Consider the following 24025-nt stretch of genomic DNA (forward strand, 5'->3'; position numbering starts at 1 on the left):
CTTTTATTAATGAATAAACTTTCTAAAAGATCTTTTATTAATGAATAAGCTTTCTAAGAGACCTTATATTAATGAATAAACTTTCTAAAAGATCTTTTATTAATGAATAAACTTTCTAAGAGACCTTATATTAACATGCAGGAACTATGTAATCAGATTACTACTTAAAGAGACAAATAAAAATGCAGTTTTTTGGATTATGGGTGATTTCAACCTACCTGATATAAATTGGAAAACACTAACCATAGATAAACACCAAAACCTTAAGGACATAAATGAGCTTTTCATAGAAACTTTACACAACCTAAGTTTAGATCAAATCATTAAAAAGCCAACTAGATTAAACAACACATTAGATCTCTTCTTAACCAACAGACCTGGATTAGTAGTTGATTATGAAATTATCCCTGCTCTATCAGACCATGAGATCATAAAAATACACAGTCAGATAAAAGCAGTAGCCAATACAAAACCCAAAAGAAAAATCTTACTCTGGAATAAATGTAACCTGACACAACTACACCAAGCTGCATTAAACTTTCAACAAACATTCTTATTAGAAAAAGACATTAACCAACCAGTCGATGACCTCTGGAATTTCATTAAAAACCATCTTAAAAGCATTATAGAAAATCATATACCAACTAAATACACATCAAACAAAATAAATAAATGCTGGTTTAATAATAGACTAAAGAAGCTTTGTAAACAGAAGGAAAACCTATATAGAAAATTTAAAGAAACTAATGCAGAAAGAGTTTACAAAAAGTATATAAAAATTAAACACTTAACCCAAAAAGTAAGCAGACAGCTGCAGAGTGAATACATAAACAATGTAATATCTAGAGATAACAACAAAAACCTATGGTCATACATTAAATCTAAGAAAATGGAAACAACAGGCATAGCGCCATTAAAAGATGAACATAACATAATACATAATGATAATGAAACTAAAGCAAACATCCTAAACAAATACTTTGCATCAGCATTCTCAGCCCCAGGAGACAAAGACATATTACTGAATTTGAACCAAGTAAACAACATAGAAGATATAGTAGTACAAGAAAATGGAATTCAAAAACTATTAGCCAACACCAAACCAAATAAAGCTTCTGGACCTGATGGTATTCCAGCTAGATTACTTAAAGAACTAAGCAATGAACTAGCCCCAGTGTTCAAAATACTCTTTCAGGCTTCACTTAACCAGGGCAGAGTACCAAAGGACTGGAAAGAAGCTAATGTCACCCCCCCCCCTATTTAAAAAAGGAGAAAAATATGACCCAGGAAACTACAGACCAGTATCACTTACCAGCATCACATGTAAAATCCTAGAACACATAATATGTAGCAACATAATAAACCACTTAGACAAACATAATGTCCTCACACCATACCAACATGGCTTTAGGAAATATAGATCATGTGAAACACAACTGATAGGACTAATTGATGATTTTTCAAAAGGTTTAGATAATAGTGCACAAATAGATGCTATCTTACTAGATTTTTCTAAGGCTTTTGACAAAGTTCACCACCATAGTTTGCTTAAAAAATTAAAATATTTCGGCATTAATGGTTCACTGCATCAGTGAATTAAAGATTTTCTGATAGGGAGAGAACAAACTGTAATAATAAATGGCTCTAAATCAACACCGATAACAGTAAACTCAGGTGTACCTCAAGGAACAGTCTTGGGTCCACTACTATTTTTAATTTACATAAATGATTTACCAAATTGCATTAGTTCAGGAACAAAAGTCAGATTATTTGCAGACGATTGCATAATATATAGAACAATAAAAACACAAGAGAATTAGATGAATTACAGAAATGGGAATCAAATTGGAGCATGTCTTTCCACCCAGAAAAATGTCAGTTGTTAAGAGTAACAAAAAAACTAAAACAAATTAATTCCACTTATCTTATTCATGGCAAACCAGTAACACAGACTAAAAACGCAAAATACCTAGGTGTTATAATAAATGAAAAACTGTCATGGAATCCACATATTGATGAAACTACAAAAAAATCAAACAAAGCATTAGGATTTATTAAAAGAAATTTCTATAAATCAAATAAGAACATAAAACTAAAATGTTATTTAACCTTGGTTAGGCCAATAATAGAATATGCATCCTCTGTTTGGGATCTCTCAACTCAAGAAAACATTAAGAAACTAGAACAGACACAAAATAGAGCAGTGCGATTCATAACAAACGAATATTCACATTTGACTAGAGTAACACCTTTAGTAAAATCACTAAATTTAGAAAGCCTTCAGGACAGAAGGCTCAAAAGTAAAGTAGCAATCATACATAAAAACACTGAACCATAATCTTCAAATACAAAAACAAAATTTAATAAAATACTCTGAAAGACACAAAGATAAAGGCACATTCCTCGTCCCATATGCTAGGACAAATTTGTACAAACACTCCTTCTTCCCTAGTGCTATTAGAGCATGGAATGGGTTGCCTGAGCTAGCCAGGAAAACCAGTGACTTGGCTGAATTTAAGTCATTGGTCAATATGCATGACTAAATGCATGACGCGTAGGACGTAATCATCTTCTTTTTTGAAGTAACGTCTGTATTATATAAGATAAAAAAATAAATAAATAAACTTGACTAACAAACTATTAACAACTACAACCCTTATCTCCGTGGATACAAAAAGAAAAGATGTGCGGGTGTTAAAAGTGTACCCAATACTGCTATGTGTGTGTGTGTGTGTGTGCTATATTGTTAGTTCGACTAACGACTTGATACCACATGATGCGGAGATTTATTAATGTTATTACAACTACATTGTTAATAATCACATGTATTCAATGAACTGATATTTGTTAAGATATAGCTTACTGAAAGCCTGACCAAACTAATGGTTTTAATGATTATCGGACGGACGGACGGACAGACATACTATACAAAATTAATAGTAGTCATTCTGCTTTCAAGGGCGCTTAAAGTGAGCAATGTTACAATTGAACGCAAGACTCACTCGTTCTTAGCTCGACACTCTATTTCTATGTATGGAATTTTAGCTTGAAATGAATGATTCAAACTTATAAGTGAAGTCATCTTCTAGTACCCTAGGCAAGTGGTTTTCAAACTGTGGTCCGCAGGTCACTACGTTCAGGCTCGAGTCAAAGCCGAGATGAAGAAACGTTCTGTGTACAATGTTACTGGAGTGATTAGTTACAATGGAAAGGTAAGCTACTTTTAAAGTACCATAGAATCTATGACTATTGATCTATGATCTAGATTAGTCAATCTACTTACTTAGACTTTTACTTATTAGTTAGGCTACTAGATTACCACTATGACTAGATCTATCATCTAGATCTACTTAAACCTTTAGATCTAGACTAGTCTAGATACTAGATAGATATTCTAGAATTTAGTAACCAGATCTAGATTTCTAGATATCTAGATCTACTTAGCTCTATCTAGATCTTTTTTTTTTTTAGATCTAGCTTCTAGATCTAATATAAATATAGATCTTGCTGTAGACTCTCGTACTCTAGACTGACTTAGACTCACAATATTAACTTAAGTTGATAGATCAAACTTAGAACATCTAGATTTAGATCTAGATTCTAGATCTAAAATCTAAACTAGTAAAAAAAAACTAGATCTCACTTAAATTCGCACACTATGAGTATTTAGCGGAAAATTTGGCTTATTTTATAAAGAAATGTATTCACATGGTAGCCTACTAATTAATTATTCCAGTAATTATTCTAAACTGATAAATCTAGATGTCTACATTTTATCTACATTATAGATTTAATTTTTAAATTAGAAATCATATAATTAGAGGCAGTGCAAGAAAATTTGTGAAGTGGGCATAATCTACAACCTGTGAGTGGGGGTTTTATAAAAGTAGTCTATGCACACCTATTTATTTTAAAACATTTAATGCATTAATATATTCAATATATGTATTTTTTTTTCAAAAATATATTTATTCTTTCTGGTCATTGAAGGAGAGTGTCAGTGTGCAGGGGGTTGCAAGCTGATAGTATTTACATAGACACACTTTAAACACGAAATAAACCAGCTTATAATATTCATAAAATATACACACCAATTGTACAGTTGAAGTTGCCATTTAAAAAATTGATAAGTAATAAACCAAAGGAACATATTGTGAGAGGAAAATTATATTTATAAGGCAAAGTAATATTTAATATTTTTGGGCACTGATGTATAGAAGTACATAATAAAAAAAAAAGCTTATATTAATACATTATAAACACACCAATTTTAAATTTAAATGTTGCTAAAATTCATAAGTCAAAAATGCAAAATCAAGTCATGAGTAAAAATTATACTGATAAGGCCAAGTAACAATATTTTCAATTCTTGGGCAATGCAGCAATAAAGCTGGCTAGAAGAAGATTTGATTAAGTTATATTTATTAAAAGGTCTAGAACAGTGATGCCCAAACTACGGCCGGCGGGCCAGATTCGGCCCGCGACGTGGTTCCGACCGGTCCGCCAAAACATCGGCACAAAATGTAGGAAATTTTAAAAAAATGTAAAAGGTTGAACAATGTATTCTCTCTAAGTTAGGGCTCTCACTTTTTTCTTTGATGGATCTCATTCTAATGTATTGTCATGTAATATTCACGTCTTTTTTTTCTATAAGAACACAAGTTGCTGTTTTTTGGCGACAAGAGTTAACAGTTGTTAGAGTCTTGGAGAAATCTGCGGATGTTTTGAGCTAGCTATGTTCTTGACATCTAATATGTGTAACACAGCGCATCATTTTTTGCGTGATCTTCTGACTCCAACATGATTGGTGCTGTTCCATGAAACATTTGTACGTTATTGAAATGGTATTGTCCAAGAAACGAAAATTGGATGTTGAAATTTCCAGGAAAAGTGGACAGATCTTTATCTATTTTTTGTGGAACATAATAAGTCAATATGTTTGATCTGTAAAGAAATGTTTTTAAGGAGCTTAAAAAGCATTCTAAATCAAACCATTACAAAAATATGAGCCGCTAAGAAAAGATAGCTGAGTTACGTCTAGAGTTGAGCGATTGAAGAAAATATTTACCAAGAAGTCAAGAAATGTGTCGGCTGTAATGGAGGCTACAGAGCTGCTCACATTTTAAGATGAGAAATGAAGCACAAAAAAATGCTTTCAGTGATTGAATTAAATCGTCTTGAAAAAAAATGCATTTGAAGCTGTGCCGCCTTTCTGGCATAACAATTGCAAAATGAATGGACGATGTTGGTGAAAATCTCCATTCAAAACTAAATGACAGAGCAGCATAGATTTCAAAATCATTTCTATTTCCGCTGAGGAGTGACACCAACTGGAACTGATTGACTTACAAAAGCCAGACTTCCATGCTTGAGAAATTTCGAGCAATAGGCCTACACACAAACGATTTCTACGCCGTGTTGTATACATAAACTTTGAAAATTTTAGAAAACAATTGCTGGGTATGATCACAATATTTACACGCACTTAATGGACCTCATTCACCAATCGTAAAGAAACACATTTAGCCACGTCATAATATTGATCAAACAATAAAAAATACGTATCTCGTGACAGCCACTATGGATTACATAATTTGTATAGAAGATATATAGAATCACAAGGCTAAATGTTGTTTGCTTACGATTGGTGAATGAGGTCCATTAAGTGGAAAAACTTTTTCAGTTACAAGACACCTGAAATCCTTGTTACATAATTGACTTATGGGTGTAGATAGATCTACAGCATACACGGAATAGTGATAAAACTATTTAAAATGGTTTAGTCTATATTTCATATTTTTATCTTTCGTTAATGTGGCCCGCGACACGAGTGTCGGAAATTAAAATGGCCCGCAGGCCGTATAAGGTTGGGCATCACTGGTCTAAAATATTGTGATGTCGGATTTTCAATATCTTTTCTAGTTTACGAGATCTAAACGGGACGGACGAAGCGTTTTTTCCCCTTTCGAGGGCCGCTAATACGGTTAACGTGGGTGTCATGTAGCCAGCACAACGACCCATAGCTAAGTGCTTTACTGAGCCTCTCCTGTTCTATACACAATGTAATTGTTTTGAAAATGCTTAATTTTTTATTCGAATTCTTAATATAGTCACAAATTAAAAATTTGTTCAAGAAAATGGAATTTATAAGATTACTATTCGTTCTAAATTAGGTCTAACTTATAATGCATACTAATTAGCTTTTTCTCTTTAAAAAACTGCTTGCATAACTAATTTTAAAAATGAGATTTTTCGCTTTCAGAAAAAAAAAAGTAGCTGTTGCATCAGAACTTTGAATGGTCTAAAATATTGTGATGTCGAATTTTCAATATCTTTTCTAGTTTATGAGATCTAAACGGGACAGACGGACAGACATTTCGCACAAAACTAATAGCGTCTTTTCCCCTTTCGGAGGCGGCTAATGAAGATAGAGAAAAAAAATAAGTTTTCATCGTTTTCCTGTGACCAATCCAAAGCTATGTGAAGAAATGGGTTGTAAAACTGAAACGAAAAAACTTCACTGCAAGTGCACACTCCGTAGATCTAATAGACCAGTGATGCCCAACCTGATTCGACCAGCGGGCCATTTTAATTTCCGACACTCGTGTCGCAGGCCACATGACCGAAATGACATTGACATGAAACAATTTTATTGGAAACCCGGCTCTAGTACTTTCATTAATGAATGGGATATTTGAAGTTTATCTTTGTTTTTACGCGTTGGAAAATGGCTTCACGTCTCCACTTCAAATAGGAATGTCATGGTAGTTACCTTTCCCACCGACTCATTTTTTGGTCTCTTTTTGGTAAATATTCCCATCGATCCTCCTATCTCTAGCCATAGTTTAACAATATTTATTCACAGCTCAAGGCAAGAATGGCGTCATATTTGTTTTCTAATGCCGTCTATATGTTGTTGTTGTTGTTTTTTAAAGAAAAAAAAAACAGCTACACTTTCGTTACAAATCATATATCTTGGATTTTTATCATGTTTCCCCCAAAAAGTAAAGATCCATTCACTTTCCCTAGTAGATCCTAAAATCAGAGTCTACTTGAAGTTTCTTCGGCTCTCCCTTTTCATAAGCGTACACATATTAAATATCGTGGTAATAATCCATCAGAGAAAAAGTGAAGGCCCAAAGTAGGTAAAGATACATTTTTCAATCTTTTTTTTTTTTTTGGAGGGAGGGGAATTTCTACACTGTCACTTTGTGCTTACGGTTCGGAGGGCCGGACGGAACCCCGTCGCGGGCCGGATGAGGCCCGCGGGCCGTATTTTGGGCATCACTGTTTTAGACCATTCAAAGTTCTGATGCAACGGCTACTTTTTTTTTTCCTGAAAGCGAAAAATCTAATTTTTAAAATCAGTTATGCAAGCAGTTTTTTAAAGAGAAAAAGCTAATTAGTATGCATTATAAGTTAGACCTAATTTAAAACAAATAGTAATCTTATAAACTTCATTTTTTTAATTTTTTTTTCTGTGATGCACATGAGAAGTCAAATAAAAAATGTAGCATTTTCAAAACAATTACATTAGGTCTTAGGTGAAAACCAGGAGAGGCTCGGTAAAGCGCTTAGCTTCCGAACCGAGGGTCCCAGGTTCGAAGACTGGGATTTTTCAACTTCGGAATCCTTGGGCGCCTCTGAGTCTACCCAGCTCTAATGAGTACCTAACATTATTGGGGAAAAGTAAAGGCGGTTGGTCGTTGTGCTGGCTACATGACATCCTCGTTAACCGTAGGCCACAAAAACAGATGAACTTTACATCATCTGCCCTATAGACCACAAGGTCTGAAAGGGGAACTAATTAGGCCAGGTTCACATCTAACTTTGCATTCACTTGCACCTATCCCTTCACTTGCACCTATCCCTTGATCTGCAGTACCATTGGGGCACTACACAAGATCTGTCAACCTTCTTTCTCCATTCTTATCTCTCATTTGTCTTTGATATAATTTCATTTGGATGTTCTTTCTGAAAATATTGAAGCCTGCCTGGGTGGACCACTTCGGGGGCCGATTTTGCTTTTATGTTCGTCATTAATACAGTCTAATGCAACGCATTGCTTCCCCATCTTTCCAGCACTAATCTATACACACAAGTGAATCGTTGATGGTTGTCACGTGACAGTACGTTTCGGTGAATGATGTCCATTTCAATAATAATCAAATCGCTGTCACTACTGTTTAATATTTTTATTACGAACTAATCTACATCAACGTAATTTTTGACGTAGCTTGGCCAAATATATTTAACAATAAAAAAATTAAAGCTTGTTAACAGTCTTGTGATAGAATTATATTTTGCTCATGAATTCAAACTTAATTACATTTTAAAACCAATCTTTCTTTCAACATTTCTGCTTTTTAAGCAAATGAAGTGAATCTTTTAATTTCTTTGCCTTACTCAAAGAAGTAGGTGAAGCCTCGTTTTAAAGTTTCCAAGCGACGACACTCCAGGACACACTGACACACTGACATCAATCTGGTTTTTAATCTTGCACATTTTATGATTTAACTATTACATTTTACATTGAAGACAGGCGCAAAAGACGGAAAAAATTAAATAGACCGCCGGTGGACAACGGTTTTGTCTACGCGAGTTGCGGAAAAATATTGTAACGAATCTCGCTATCCAGGCTCTCTGCAAACTGCACCTTACACCACCAACTTAAAGAAATTGACAACTCAGGGCTCCAAAGTAACGTATCAGTTAAATGTCCAATAAATGACAGCCAATACTAAACAATTGGCAACACGTAACACAGGCTGTACAGATATCTCTCCGTATGAACCGTACCGACGTATCAACTCTTGCACTGGCCTCTCCGTCTCGTTCCGGGCTTGCACTGGCTTCAATAGTTCAGGACTGACTTCACACACTGGGCTCGATGTGTCGGACTCGATCGCAGACCAAGATCAAGACGCCAGTCGTCTTGACTGTACTTGACAGTACTCCGCACTGAACCGTCGTAATGCTCCGTACAGAACCACACCTCTGAACTATGCTGTAGTCGACCGTGTTCTAAACCTTCTTGAAGGCCAGGAGTTGGACTGGTTGTCAGAGGCTGTTTGAGACGCATGCCATTGGAAGCATTTTATAGGTAATGATGGGCACTTGGAAAGAAAAAGTGTGCAATACAGAGATCCTTGCACAAACAGGTATTCCCAGCATCTTTACAGCCCCCAGACAACGCCGCTTGCGCTGGTTTGACATGTTCGCCGGATGGAGGACAAACGCATCCCGAAAGTCATCCTCTATGGACAACTCGCGACTGGCTCAAGAAAAACTGGTCGCCCCCACCTCCGTTACATAGATGTATTAAAACTGGACCTCAAATTAGTGAACATCAATACTGACCATTAACACATGTGCCGGAAGCTCAAAATTGGAACCAGTGAAATCTGCCCATGTGGAGTATCACCAGAGAATGCAGACCACGTCCTCCAAAACTGCTCTCTATACCAAGAGGCCCGTATAAGACATTGGCCCCAAATCACCCCAATAGAAAGGAAACTATATGGAGAGCTCCCTGATTTGGAAACCACTGGGCAGTTCATCTCATGTATTGGTCTACTCATCTGAACACTCCAACATAACAATGAGAACGAAGAAGAAGAAAAAGAATACTGACCATTGGGAATACATAGCTCTAAACCGCATCAGATGGAGAGAGACAGTGACCAAGAAAGCTATGGATAGCGAAATAACATGGGCCTCAGCCCTGGAAGAAAAACGGACAATGCGAAAAATGGCCAGCTCCTCTACCACCGAAGCAAAAGCCAACTTAACCTGCGATATTTGTGGACTGGAGTACCTCTCCAAACTAGGGCTCCACAGCCACAAGAGGAAGTGTGCGAGATGAACCAAAGTAGTTCTAGGACTGAGGCCAATCCAATCTGAACCATCTTGACTGTGACACCTCAGACGAACCGTCATGTTGATACTCGTCTATCGCTGGCCTGGGGCTATTTGCGTCGGCTGACTACACACACACCACTACCCCCATCTGTGCCAAGACCAGATTTATTACAATATGCAGGTCGCAGCTGGGTTTGCGTAGTCATGTGGAACACTGCACTCAGCGGTAATCTTCGGAATCGAAGACATTGCAATTTATGTTATGCAGTGGTAATTCCTGTTTATTAAATTGTTTTTGTCACGTCCATCTAGCCCAATATTTGAATGGTAAGGAGAACAAGAGTGAATTGGAAATAGAGACACAGCTGGCACACGAGAGGCTGAACCACGTAAGGCAACACTACCTCCATAGGCTTCTGACTAGTTTATACTTGAACTTGAGAACACTCAAAGGCAACACTACCTCCATATGCTTCTGACTAGTTTATACTTGAACTTGAGAACACTCAAAGGCAACACTACCTCCATATGCTTCTGACTAGTTTATACTTGAACTTGAGAACACTCAAAGGCAACACTACCTCCATATGCTTCTGACTAGTTTATACTTGAACTTGAGAACACTCAAAGGCAACACTACCTCCATATGCTTCTGACTAGTTTATACTTGAACTTGAGAACACTCAAAGGCAACAGCCCTCTGTTTTTTGGACCCCTCAACTCAGGAAAACATTAAGAAACTGGAACAGACACAAATAGAGCAGTGATATTTATAACAAACTAATATTCATCTAATAAAATATTCAGAAAGACATAAAGATAAAAACACGTTTCTTGTTCTATATGCTTGGACAAATGTGTACAAATGCTTGTTCTTCCCTTGGGCTAATAGAGCATGGAATGGGTTGACTGAGCCAGCCAGAAAAACCGATTACGTAAAGTAATTGGTTAAATGACGCGTAGGACGTAATCATCTTCTTTTCTGAAGTAACGTCTTATCTTATCTTATCTTATCTTATATAATACAGACGTTAATTCAAAAAAGAAGATGATTACGTCCTACGCGTCATGCATATTAACCAATGACTTAAATTCTGCCAAGTCACTGGTTTTCCTGGCTAGCTCAGGCAACCCATTCCATGCTCTAATAGCACTAGGAAAGAAGGAGTGTTTGTACAAATTTGTCCTAGCATATGGGACGAGGAATGTGCCTTTATCTTTGTGTCTTTCAGAGTATTTTATTAAATTTTGTTTTTGTATTTGAAGATTATGGTTCAGTGTTTTTATGTATGATTGCTACTTTACTTTTGAGCCTTCTGTCCTGAAGGCTTTCTAAATTTAGTGATTTTACTAAAGGTGTTACTCTAGTCAAATGTGAATATTCGTTTGTTATGAATCGCACTGCTCTATTTTGTGTCTGTTCTAGTTTCTTAATGTTTTCTTGAGTTGAGAGATCCCAAACAGAGGATGCATATTCTATTATTGGCCTAACCAAGGTTAAGTAACATTTTAGTTTTATGTTCTTATTTGATTTATAGAAATTTCTTTTAATAAATCCTAATGCTTTGTTTGATTTTTTTGTAGTTTCATCAATATGTGGATTCCATGACAGTTTTTCATTTATTATAACACCTAGGTATTTTGCGTTTTTAGTCTGTGTTACTGGTTTGCCATGAATAAGATAACTGGAATTAATTTGTTTTAGTTTTTTTGTTACTCTTAACAACTGACATTTTTCTGGGTGGAAAGACATGCTCCAATTTGATTCCTATTTCTGTAATTCATCTAATTCTCTTTGTAAAATATCTGTGTCTTGTGTTGTTTTTATTGTTCTATATATTATGCAATCGTCTTCAAATAATCTGACTTTTGTTCCTGAAGTAATGCAATTTGGTAAATCATTTATGTAAATTAAAAATAGTAGTGGACCCAAGACTGTTCCTTGAGGTACACCTGAGTTTACTGTTATCGGTGTTGATTTAGAGCCATTTATTATTACAGTTTGTTCTCTCCCTATCAGAAAGTCTTTAATCCACTGATGCAGTGGACCATTAATGCCGAAATATTTTAATTTTTTAAGCAAACTATGGTGGTGAACTTTGTCAAAAGCCTTAGAAAAATCTAGTAAGATAGCATCTATTTGTTCACTATTATCTAAACCTTTTGAAAAATCATCAATTAGTCCTATTAGTTGTGTTTCACATGATCTATATTTCCTAAAGCCATGTTGGTATGGTGTGAGGACATTATGTTTGTCTAAGTGGTTTATGATGTTGCTACATATTATGTGTTCTAGGATTTTACATGTGATGCTGGTAAGTGATACTGGTCTGTAGTTTCCTGGGTCAGATTTTTCTCCTTTTTTAAATAGGGGGGTGACATTAGCTTCTTTCCAGTTCTTTTGGTACTCTGCCCTGGTTAAGTGAAGCCTGAAAGAGTATTTTGAACACTGGGGCTAGCTCATTACTTAGTTCTTTGAGTAATCTAGCTGGAATACCATCAGGTCCAGAAGCTTTATTTGGTTTGGTGTTGGCTAATAGTTTATTAATTCCATTTTCTTGTACTACTATATCTTCTATGTTGTCTACTTGGTTCAAATTCAGTAATATGTCTTTGTCTCCTGGGGCTGAGAATGCTGATGCAAAGTATTTGTTTAGGATGTTTGCTTTAGTTTCATTATCATTATGTATTATGTTATGTTCATCTTTTAATGGCGCTACGCCTGTTGTTTCCATTTTCTTAGACTTAATGTATGACCATAGGTTTTTGTTGTTATCTTTAGATATTACATTGTTTATGTATTCACTCTGCAGCTGTCTGCTTACTTTTTGGGTTAAGTGTTTAATTTTTATATACTTTTGTAAACTCTTTCTGCATTAATTTCTTTAAATTTTCTATATAGGTTTTCCTTCTGTTTACAAAGCTTCTTTAGTGTATTTTATAAGATAAGATAAGATAGGTGATCAGCTGCAATGTGTTATTTGTTTGAATGTGTTATCGAACAAAAGTTTGAAGACTTCTAAACTAAAGCGTCCTAATGTAACGCATCATAATGAACTAAAAGACAAACCTTTTGATTTTTTCAAACACAAGTGTACACAAATCAGCAGATCCCCTTGCTTCCAAAAGTGTGTGTAGGTTAGGGGAGGAAATGTAATTCTTGGGGTAAGGTTTAGGGGTGCGGCGCAGCAAATCAAACTTTGAGAAACACTTTTATAGGCCTGCGCTCTTTGTGCTGGATAAGTGTGTTGAAGTGAAGATAACCAATCTAGTTGTTGGATACAAGACAAAGAGATCTGTTCATGCTTTCAATGATTTTAAAACATGTTACATCCATTGTGTCTTTCATAGCTACAATACGTCCTACTAGATTTAAACATCAATTGAACACACATAACACATTGTGGATAAATCTTTAGCAAGTATTAAAAAAAAAAGAATTTTTTGGTGAAAAACTTTTCTGTTGATAAAAACAATATCTACATACCTAAGACTTGCGATATTTGTTTATATAAATATTACGGACTTTAATTACATTTGACTTCTGTTTTCACCCATCGAGAACAAACATTGCAAGTTTTAAGTATGTAGATATTGTTTTATAAATATATAAATATGTTTTGGTGTCACTTAATAAAATGATTTTCAACTGTAGAAGCTAGAAGAGAAATGCATTTTGAGATTATGAAAGTATGAGACAGTTCTGGACGTTTACACGACAGTTTTAAAATGATAAGCTAGGAGTTGATTAACACTGGGCTAATACATTTTCAGCTTTTGTACCATCTTATAATGGACACTTTTTAACACGGCATGTAAAGGAAGATATCAAGATGAGAAATACAACTAGTTTCAAATTCTAAATCAGAAACAAAAATGACATAAAGTTTTATTTTGATTACCTGACAGTGTTAGGGTTTGAAGATTTCAAGTGTACTGCCATTCCATTTAGTTTTTAAAACGAGACTACTTCACGTGGCTACACAGTCCCATCTGTGACCTGCATAATTTGTTTTACTACAATGGGAAACTGCCGTTGTAATCCTCCACAATCACGAGTTAGTTCAAAGAACCAAACACTATGTTAGCCAGTCTACAGTAAAAGGCTTACCAGTGATTGTCTCCTTTGCTCCATGTCACCTCATCGAATGTCTCTTTATTCTCTAGAGAGTCAAAGTGTAACAAAGAGATTGGCTTACTACGTTCTCTTTGTTTGGGAATGGTCTTAGTCAATTTTCTAACGCAGCACTTCTCCAACTGGGGAACACCCCCCTCTAGACGTCCTCGGCGTAGAGGGCGCCGCGATGCAGTTCAAACTAGTTTTCAATGGACGAAAAAATGATTTCCTTATAGCTCTAAATCCAGGACTGAATACTAGCTAAGTAAAATACACTATTTCAAAATTTAAAATACTTTAAGAGGTATTTCATCTAAGTAGCGCATTATTGACTGTTTTGAAAACGCCATCTGCAACATATAGACTCAAAAATGTTTTGAAAAAGATATTTGCAACATATAGACTCAAAAATGTTTTGAAAAAGATATCTGCAACATATAGACTCAAAAATGTTTTGAAAAAGATATCTGCAACATATAGACTCAAAAATGTTTTGAAAAAGATATCTGCAACATATAGACTCAAAAATGTTTTGAAAAAGATATCTGCAACATATAGACTCAAAAATGTTTTGAAAAAGATATCTGCAACATATAGACTCAAAAACGTTTTGAAAAAGATATCTGCAACATATAGACTCAAAAACGTTTTGAAAAAGATATCTGCAACATATAGACTCAAAAATGTTTTGAAAAAGATATCTGCAACATATAGACTCAAAAATGTTTTGAAAAAGATATCTGCAACATATAGACTCAAAAATGTTTTGAAAAAGATATCTGCAACATATAGACTCAAAAATGTTTTGAAAAAGATATCTGCAACATATAGACTCAAAAATGTTTTGAAAAAGATATCTGCAACATATAGATTCAAAAATGTTTTGAAAAAGATATCTGCAACATATAGACTCAAAAATGTTTTGAAAAAGATATCTGCAACATATAGACTCAAAAATGTTTTGAAAAAGATATCTGCAACATATAGACTCAAAAATGTTTTGAAAAAGATATCTGCAACATATAGACTCAAAAATGTTTTGAAAAAGATATCTGCAACATATAGACTCAAAAATGTTTTGAAAAAGATATCTGCAACATATAGACTCAAAAATGTTTTGAAAAAGATATCTGCAACATATAGACTCAAAAATGTTTTGAAAAAGATATCTGCAACATATAGATTCAAAAATGTTTTGAAAAAGATATCTGCAACATATAGACTCAAAAATGTTTTGAAAAAGATATCTGCAACATATAGACTCAAAAACGTTTTGAAAAAGATATCTGCAACATATAGACTCAAAAACGTTTTGAAAAAGATATCTGCAACATATAGACTCAAAAATGTTTTGAAAAAGATATCTGCAACATATAGACTCAAAAACGTTTTGAAAAAGATATCTGCAACATATAGACTCAAAAAAGATATTTTCCAAACGCTATTCTTTTCGACTTCCTCATGCCCTGACGGTCAATTTGTTTTTACGGTACAACATTTCACCGGCGACTTCCTCATGCCCTGACGGTCAATTTGTTTTTACGGTACAACATTTCACCGGCGACTTTCTTATGCCATGACGGTCAATTGTTTTTACGGTACAACATTTCACCGGCGACTTCCTCATGCCCTGACGGTCAAATCGTTTTTACGGTACAACATTTCACCGGCGACTTCCTCATGCCATGACGGTCAAATTGTTTTTACGGTACAACATTTCACCGGCGACTTCCTCATGCCCTGATGGTCAAATTGTTTTTACGGTACAACATTTCACCGGCGACTTCCTCATGCCCTGACGGTCAAATTGTTTTTACGGTACAACATTTCACCAGCGACGTTTGTGTATTAAAAAAAAACAGTCCGCAAGAAGACGTCTTACGTAATTAAAAGTTGATTTTACGTCAGTCACGTGGTCACATTACACTAGTATGTATGCATAGATGTCTAACACATACTAATATTGGCCGGTGAGACTTAATTTGACATGCGTAATAGCTCGTCTCACAGCTGTTCAATACAACCTTATTTGACATGAAATGTTCCTACTATGAGAAAAAGAGTGTTGTAGACACCAGGAGGATGAATATCTTAGTAGGCGTGACCCCGGGGTTAATCGTTTGCGATACAGTTTATGTAGGTAATATCTAGAATCCTTCTAGAGGATCTCAATCACATTCATAGAATCCTCATCTCTAGTTCTACCGTTTGCGTCCAAGATTTGCAAGTATACAAGAATGTAGACATGACCAGTGCATCAGTCTGATTTTGGTGTCGAGGGCTATGCATTTGTCTTTCCAAATTGTTAAGAGTTTTGCAGATGCTTCTGTGGAATAATCAATTCTGGTCAGTAGTTCAGGTTTGGTTCCTTCGTCTAAAACAATAGCTCCGATGTATCTAAAACTACTTACAGTTTTCAGTTGTAACTCCAATACTGGTATACATTTTAAAGCCCTGTTGGCTTATGCATTGATTTTCATACCATACCATATGCTACGTAAATCTTGCCTATATCATGCGGATTACCAAGTCAGCTTATTCTTCTTTTGTCGCTACCAGAACATCTCTGTCATCCGCACATAAGCCTCATGATAAACGCATTTGTAAAGATTTGCAACAATATCTGGCAGTAAAAAGAATTAGTCAAGCCCTGGACCCAATTACCCTGCCGAGAAAAGCTAGTAACTTTGTCTAAAGTACCGCACCAACAGCCTTATAAGCTCTACTAGCTAAGATGTGTTTAAGAGCTATATTAATCATTTTAAAAGCGATAGCAGATAAAATTATATTAGCGGAACAAGCGGGTTTGATTTCAAGAAGGCATTCGACAGCGTCTTGCATGGAGTACTCTGGGCTACAATGGAAAACTACAGTATAAATAATAAGAAAAAAATATTAAAAAACAAAGCTTATATTAAGTGTATCAATGAGTTGGGATCAGTCTTGTAATTACATTTGTAATAGATCTGAACTAACAATAATAAATATGTGCGATTAAAAATATTTTTATCAATTGTTTTTGCTTAGCACATTTTTATGGTTTTAGCTTACTTAGTGCACTATGCTCCCATCACTTGTCTGGACCAGTTGGGTAAAGGGTGGGAGGAAGAAACGGGTATCTACGTTAATGTTGCTAATGTTACCGTAGTCGCTTTTTAAATGCATTAAGGCGAAACAAATAACTAATTCCTAACTACTTCCTAATCATGTCATAACAACACCAAGAAGTAATGGAAAGATCACTCGTTTATTTCTGCAAGTCGAACTAGAGTTACCCCACGTAAATTTAGCGGCTAAAAAAGTGGAGGAGAACAAGCAGTATTCACCCGTCACTAACTAGCAGGACCGGACCTAATCATTGTGGGGTTCTATGCGAAACGGATTTCGTTTGGGAAGGGATATGGATAATAAATGAAAAGTCTGTATTAGAAAATAAATTCGTTTTTGCATTTTATTTATTCTTTACTACGCACAGAATTACTTACTTGCGTGTAGTGAAGTCATACATAAAATTATATTTCCTACATAGATCACGCTCAATGGCAAGAATTACCAAATCTAAGAGAATTGTTGACCTCAAGTAATTCTTCGTTAGTTATAGTTGTAGTTATATTTCAAACTGGATATTTTGGTGTAAGGAATAGAGGTGCAGTATCTCCCAACGGTCAAATTTTTGTCTGATGCAAAACTTTTATTTGACCTTCCTCTTTCTTATTATGAAGTTGTAAGGTTCAGACAACCAGTCCTATATCTTGCAAGAACTATGCAGTAGTTTCCAGGTCATGCGTTTTTATCATATTCTGTCTGTTGAAAGAGTACTACTAGGCCAGCATATTGTTCAGGCCTATGGCTATGCTTTGGAGTAATTTTTTGGTGATACTCCTCAGCGGCTGTACTTCAGTTCGCAGTTATTGTTGGTAGTTTATATTTACCTTTTAACTCTCTCTTAGTGTTAGTTTATTGGACTTTAAGGCACCATGCAAGACTCATCGACCGTCTTTCTCCATTACTCTCTGTCTTTTGCCTTAGTTAGAACCTCTTTCAATGGCAGGCCGGTCCATTCTTTTATGTTGTCCTCATATCGCTTTCTCTGTCTGCCTCTTCTTCTTTTTCCGGGTACTGTTCCCTGAAGGAAGGTGTTTGCGAGCCTCGAAGATCTTGTAATATGGCCATATATTTTAAGCCTGAATTTTTTACGCTAGTTAGCCGGTCATCATGGATTCCAATCGCTGCAGTAACCCTGTCTCAAATCTCTTGGTTTGTAATGCGGTAGTTATAGTTAGTATAACAGCTCGCACTGTACCAACAAGGATCTTCTGGATCCATTGATGTAATGAACTGTGATGACCATGTTCTGTAGTTACTCTATGGTGAGCACCAGCGCACGAGGATGGACTAAATGAACGGGGAGAGAGGAAGAAGAAGTTCGAGAAGATTGGAACGGTTCTTGTTTTAGTGATCTATGTTTATTAAACTTTGTATTGTCTTTGTTCCCATACCTCGTTGAGTTGCCTCCTTTAAATGTTGTAACATTGGTGTCAGAAGTGGGATTATAGGCGACTCAACGAACGGGAGGTAAGTTAGTAATGGCTTCCCCTATTATGAAACAACTAGACCAACTCTTGATTAAAGAACTAAAACAAGAGCTTCGGTATCGAGGTCTAAAGCATGGTGGTAGCAAGGGGACACTTACAGCTCGTCTCCGGCAAGCCCTGATTGAGGAAGAAGAAGACCCGGACAGTTATCAATTCGAAGTAGGGCTAGATATAACTGAACTCCTAGGTAAGATGCAGGAAAAGATGGAACTCCTAGGTAAGATGCAGGAAAAGATGGAACTACTAGGTAAGATGCAGGAAAAGATGGATACACTTGATATAGGGATTAGAACCATGCAGGACAAAATAGACACACTGTATTCGGGGATCAGGACTGAATTGGTATCGGTTAACCAGAAAATAACAAAGATGGAGGTCACGATGAACCAGAGAGTCGATATGGTAGAAAAAGACATAGAAAAACTGAAAGTTCAAGTTAGAGAAGGGCTCAATGGTGAGTAATACAGGATCAATGTTACCCGAAGGGTGTGTAAAGATGAATACAGGATCAATGTTACCCGATGGGCTTGTAAAGATGAAACCCCCTGTGATAGATGGGTCCGTTTCCTGGTCAGTCTACAGAAGACAGTTTGAGGCAGCTGCTAAGGTCAACAAATGGAGCAGCGAGGAGGAAAAAGCGACCGCTCTAGTACTGGCCCTTAGAGGAAAGGCTTCCGAAGTACTCCAATCCATTCCAAACCAGCAGGAATATTCTGCTCTCGTCCAGGCTATGGAGCTTCGATACGGGGACGAGCACTTACACGAAGTTTATAGGGTCCAGCTGAAGACCAGACAACAGCTGGTCAGTGAAACCCAACAAGAGCTAAAGACGGACATTGAACGACTTGCCCATCTGGCATAACCCACAGCAGCACAGGAGTTCCTCGAAGTAATCGTCACTGATGCTTTCATCGATGCCGTTCGAGATCCAGAGCTAAAAAAGGTTATTAGAGTTAGTGACAAGCGTAAGGCCAGCGAAGCCCTTGTGTACGCTCTGTCCTATGAATCCGCTAAGAACGCATCCATCAACAGTCATCATGGTCGGAGACTGGAAGTTCAGGAAGAAGATCTAACAAGTACTCAGACGGATGACGCAGGTTCTCGAAGAGTATAAGCCAAGCCGGTCACAGGGAGCTCATCGTGCGACCAGGGTCCGTTGCTGGAACTGTGGTGAATCTGGGCATATACAAAGGATGTGTAGAAGAACACCTAATCAGCAAGAAGCGACTCAGCACAGATCAGAAATGGGTGCATGGCCTGGGGCCAATGGCTATCAGGAAAACTAACATTCGTCGGCTTCAAGGGGCAGAAACCGGCGATCCCTGTCAATGTCACTCCACTAGCTGTGCTGGGACAGAGTAGGAGTCTTATGGTAGAAGGAAAAATTGGAATTCGGAAGTATCGGTTTCTCATAGACACTGGTGCTTCAAGTTCAGTCATTCGGCCAAATGTCGCAAACAGCAATTATACTACAAATGTGAGCCTTTATCCCTGAAAACAGCCAGTGGAGAACTGATGCCCATAAAAGAACTGGCGGACTTAGGATTTGAGCTCGGATGTCAGTCATTCGTGCATGAATTTTTTGATTGCAAACATAACTGATGATTGCATTTTAGGTCTAGATTTTCTACAGAAATTTGGATTTTCCATTAACATTAGCGGAGGAACTTTGTTGTATGGAAATGTGGAGATTCCTTTGTTAGGTGAAAGTGAAAAAGGAAACAATCGAATGATGAAAATACTATTGACGGAGGATACAAGTCTACCTGCACAGTCCGAATAAATTATTTGGGGAAAGCTAGAGAACGGACATGAAAAGTCGGGAACGGCGCTAATAGAAGGAACGGAAGACAATTACGACGGAGTGGCTTTAGGGAAAACGCTGGTCATGATCGGTAAAGATCATCAGAGAGTACCTGTCAGAATCATGAACCTTGGTTTGAGGGAGAAGCATCTACGAAGGGATAGTTACATTGCTAAATGTCATACAATCGACCTAATTAAGAATTGCAACATTAACAACGTTTCTTTTACGCCCACTGAATCGGTCAACCCTCAAATTACCAGGCTTTTGACAGAAACCAAGGCGAACCTATCTGAAGAGCAGTATAGCAAAGCCAAAGAGTTGATAATGAAATTTGCAGACATCTTCCCATCTGATGAGTCAGAATGCGGAAGAACAGACATGGTACAACATAGGATCGATACTGGAATAAATAGACCGATTCGGCAGCCACCACTCCGCCTTCCTCTCGCAAAACAACAGGAGGCTACAGACCTGATAGAACAAATGAGACAGCAAGGGGTCATAGAGCCCTCTAATGGCCCTTGGTGTTCACCAATCGTCCTAGTAAAAAAAAGATGGATCCATGCGATTTTGTGTAGACTACAGAGCACTTAATGAAGACACGCATAAAGATAGCTATCACTCCCAAGAATAGACGATACCTTGGATACGCTTGCTGGATCACAGATTTTTTCTACTCTTGATCTGGTGTCGGTACAAGGAAGACGTAGAGGATTGGTGCAAAAGATGTGACCGATGTGCAGCAACCAAGGGCTCGCAACGTCGAACAAGGGGACCCCTACAACAGTACAACGTAGGTGTTCCATTGGAAAGAATCGCACTGAATATAGCTGGCCCGTTTCCTGAGACACTAAAAGGCAACAGATATATTCTAGTAATAATGGACTATTTTAGTAAATGGCCTGAGGCTTTCTCGATACCAAACCAAGAAACCACAACAATAGTCGATATTTTAGTGGAACACTGGATTAGCCGCTTTGGTGTGCCTATGGAACTACATTCAGATCAAGGACGCAACTTTGAATCCAAGCTATTCCAGGAGATTTGCAAAATCTTAAAAATTGAAAAGACTCGAACAACGCCACTTCGCCCTCAGTCAGACGGGATGGTGGAACGCTTTAATCGCACATTGATATAACACTTGGCTAAGATAACAGTAGAACAGCAAAACGATTGGGATGACTACATTTCTCTATTCCTCATGTCTTATAGAGTAGCTGTTCATGCAACCACTGGTTATACGCCAGCCAAATTATTATTTGGTCGGGAACTGCGGCTGCCAGCATACCTCTTATTTGGGTTACCAGGAGAAAAACAAACGACAGCTAGCGAATATGTAACAGAATTTAGGGAAAGACTTGAGAGGGTTCGTGCACTTGCACGGAGTAGGATAAAATACAGTAGCGACCTCATGAAGACCAGATATGATAGAAGAGCCAATTCTACGGAGTTTGTAGAGCATGATCTCGTTTGGCTGTACAACCCAAAGAGAAGGAAGGGAAGATCGCCTAAATTACAAAAGGATTGGGAAGGTCCGTATCAAATTGTGAAGAGAATCAACGACGTGGTATACCGTATCCAGAGGGGTCTCGAACTAAATGCAAGGTGGTACACGTCAATCGGTTGTATCGGTGTTGTGGAGAGGAGAGAGGAACAGAGTCAGTTCGGGACGAACAGACATAAGAAGGGGGCAGTGTAATGATCATGTTCTGTAGTGACTCTATGGTTGCGCACCAGCGCACGAGGATGAACTAAATGAACGGGGAGAGAGGAAGAGGTAGTGCGAGAAGATTGGAACGGTTCTTGTTTTGGTGATCTATGTTGATTAAACTTTTTATTGTCTTTGTCCCATACCTCATTGAGTTGCATCCTTTAAATGTTGTAACAGAACCAAAAAAAAAAAGGATTATTATTTAATTTTTTAGCGTTGCCTAAAGAGAAAAGTCTTAATGTGGAGATACAAAATGGGCTGAGACAGAGAAATCCTACGCCGAACTGGGACTCGGCCTCTTAATGAGCCTGTGACCGAGCGTCGAATGATATTTGTGAGACATGTCCTTTGACAGAATGAATCCAGCATACCAAGAGTTGCGATGGCATAGAGGCTAATACAAGGAAAGCGCAAACAGGGACGTCCTCGTATAACTTGGCGCCCCACTTTCATGGACGACCTCAGAGCAGTGGACACCAGGTGGGAAGAGGCTTCATTGACAGTGGCGCCTGAGATGAACTCCTATTGAAAAATCAGAACAGGAAGGACTAGTCCTCCCGTAGTGCTCTGGCAAGAAACCTAGCCGTCCGGCGTAGTGCCTCATAGCTACCATACAAGTCAAGTGACTGCTCAGACAGGTCCCCCCTTAGATCGCGGAGCTGGGGACACTCGTACAAGACGTGCGACACTCTTTCGACGCTCTCTCCACAGTGACGGTATCGGGAGTCAAAGTTCGTGCGGAACCGGGCAAAGTATGCCCCAATAGGACAGTGTTCCGTTCTGCACTGCGCATTAATTGACTGCTCTGACCTCCTCAGTCGCCACCATGGATCGTCGCGATCTGGGTGACGCATGTGCTGCCAGACACCACGTGCTCTGTCGGATTCCTCCCAGGACTTTAACCACTTCTCATGAATGAGTGCTCGGATTTGTGCCGTTGCTTGTAAGTACGTGCTTGGTGCTTCGAGGTGTGTGGCCGCCAACGCACTCTACCTTGCGAGGGCGTCTGCCGTTTCATTGCCCCTCACGCCGCAATGTGAAGGCGCCCACTGCATGAAAACGACAGCTCCAATAGCTCGGCGGATGTTATCTACGGCGCCGATTGCCTCTTCTATTACGGGCGACCCTCCCCCGTCGCCACCCATAGCTTGGAGACTGGAGCGAGAGTCAGTGACCAGCACCACCGTAGTGGCACTAGTCTCGCGTTGGAGCATTCGGGCCCTAATGGCCTCGAACACCCGAGTTATCCCTGTCAATTCGGCATCCATGGACCAGAGAGCCGGTCTGGTTCTGTCCGGTCAGGGTAGGCTATAAGGGCCTCATACCCTGATCTATCGGGGTCCCTCAACACCGACCCATCGTTATAGCAGAAAATGGCATCTGTTGGGTAGGATTTTATGTTTATGGATGCCAAGTTTTGGAGAATGGCAGGTGTTAGTCGCCTCTTGGTGGCTCCCTCTTGCCCTATCAGGGACAGGTTTATTTGTGGGGCCGGCAATCTCCTCCACGGAGGGCACGTATTAATTCTTCTAATAGGGATTCTATCAATGGAGTGCGCAGCTGATTTAGACAAATTGGCCGCAATGTGGAGGAACGATCGCATTTTAATGCGGTTCCTCTCTCTCCACTGTCGCACTAATATTGAGGTGGGTAGCCTAGAGTCGACCCTTTTGTAGCGCTCGTAGGCCGTAAGTACTACCCTCTCCCTCCTAAGATGTAAGGGTGCCACGTTTGTTAAGATTTCAGCAGCGTTTGTTGGGCTTGTCCGAAAGGTGCCACAAATGAACCGTAGGGCCTGTGCTTGCACTCGGTCGAGTGATTCGAGGGCAGTTTTACTAGCGTATACTTGAACTGTATAGCTGTACTCAATTTGTGATCTGACTGCCCCTAAGTACAATGTGCGTAGCATGTCAGCTTTGGCACCCCACTTTGTG

At 38.0% G+C, this 24025-nt stretch overlaps 2 protein-coding genes across 6 annotated transcripts in view; one reads left to right on the plus strand and one right to left on the minus strand.

Moving 5' to 3' along the window:
- LOC106077555 (galactoside alpha-(1,2)-fucosyltransferase 2-like) overlaps positions 1-14001 on the minus strand; it is a 29175-nt gene extending 15174 nt beyond the window's left edge. For 2 of the 5 annotated variants that reach the window (XM_056015060.1, XM_056015059.1), the window contains exon 1: positions 13764-14001. In XM_056015060.1, coding sequence (XP_055871035.1) covers positions 13764-13804 — 41 coding nt within the window. In that variant the 5' untranslated portion in view covers positions 13805-14001. Of the gene's footprint in view, positions 1-1312; positions 1483-12931; positions 13130-13763 lie in introns of those variants that run through there. The other 3 variants (XM_056015057.1, XM_056015056.1, XM_056015058.1) reach the window with 3 other exon arrangements.
- Positions 14002-18564: 4563 nt separating this feature from the next.
- LOC129923599 (SAFB-like transcription modulator) lies at positions 18565-19035 on the plus strand. The gene has a single exon (XM_056015237.1). It carries the CDS (start codon positions 18565-18567, stop codon positions 19033-19035), a length of 471 nt encoding a protein of 156 aa, XP_055871212.1.
- Positions 19036-24025: the final 4990 nt, after the last annotated feature.

Source organism: Biomphalaria glabrata, chromosome 17 (assembly GCF_947242115.1).
Source record: "Biomphalaria glabrata chromosome 17, xgBioGlab47.1, whole genome shotgun sequence".
Classification (NCBI taxonomy): Eukaryota; Metazoa; Mollusca; class Gastropoda; family Planorbidae; genus Biomphalaria; species Biomphalaria glabrata.

Excerpts from the sequence above, each read along its gene's own strand:
- LOC129923599 (XM_056015237.1), top strand. The coding sequence starts at position 18,565 with ATGGCTTCCCCTATTATGAAACAACTAGACCAACTCTTGATTAAAGAA.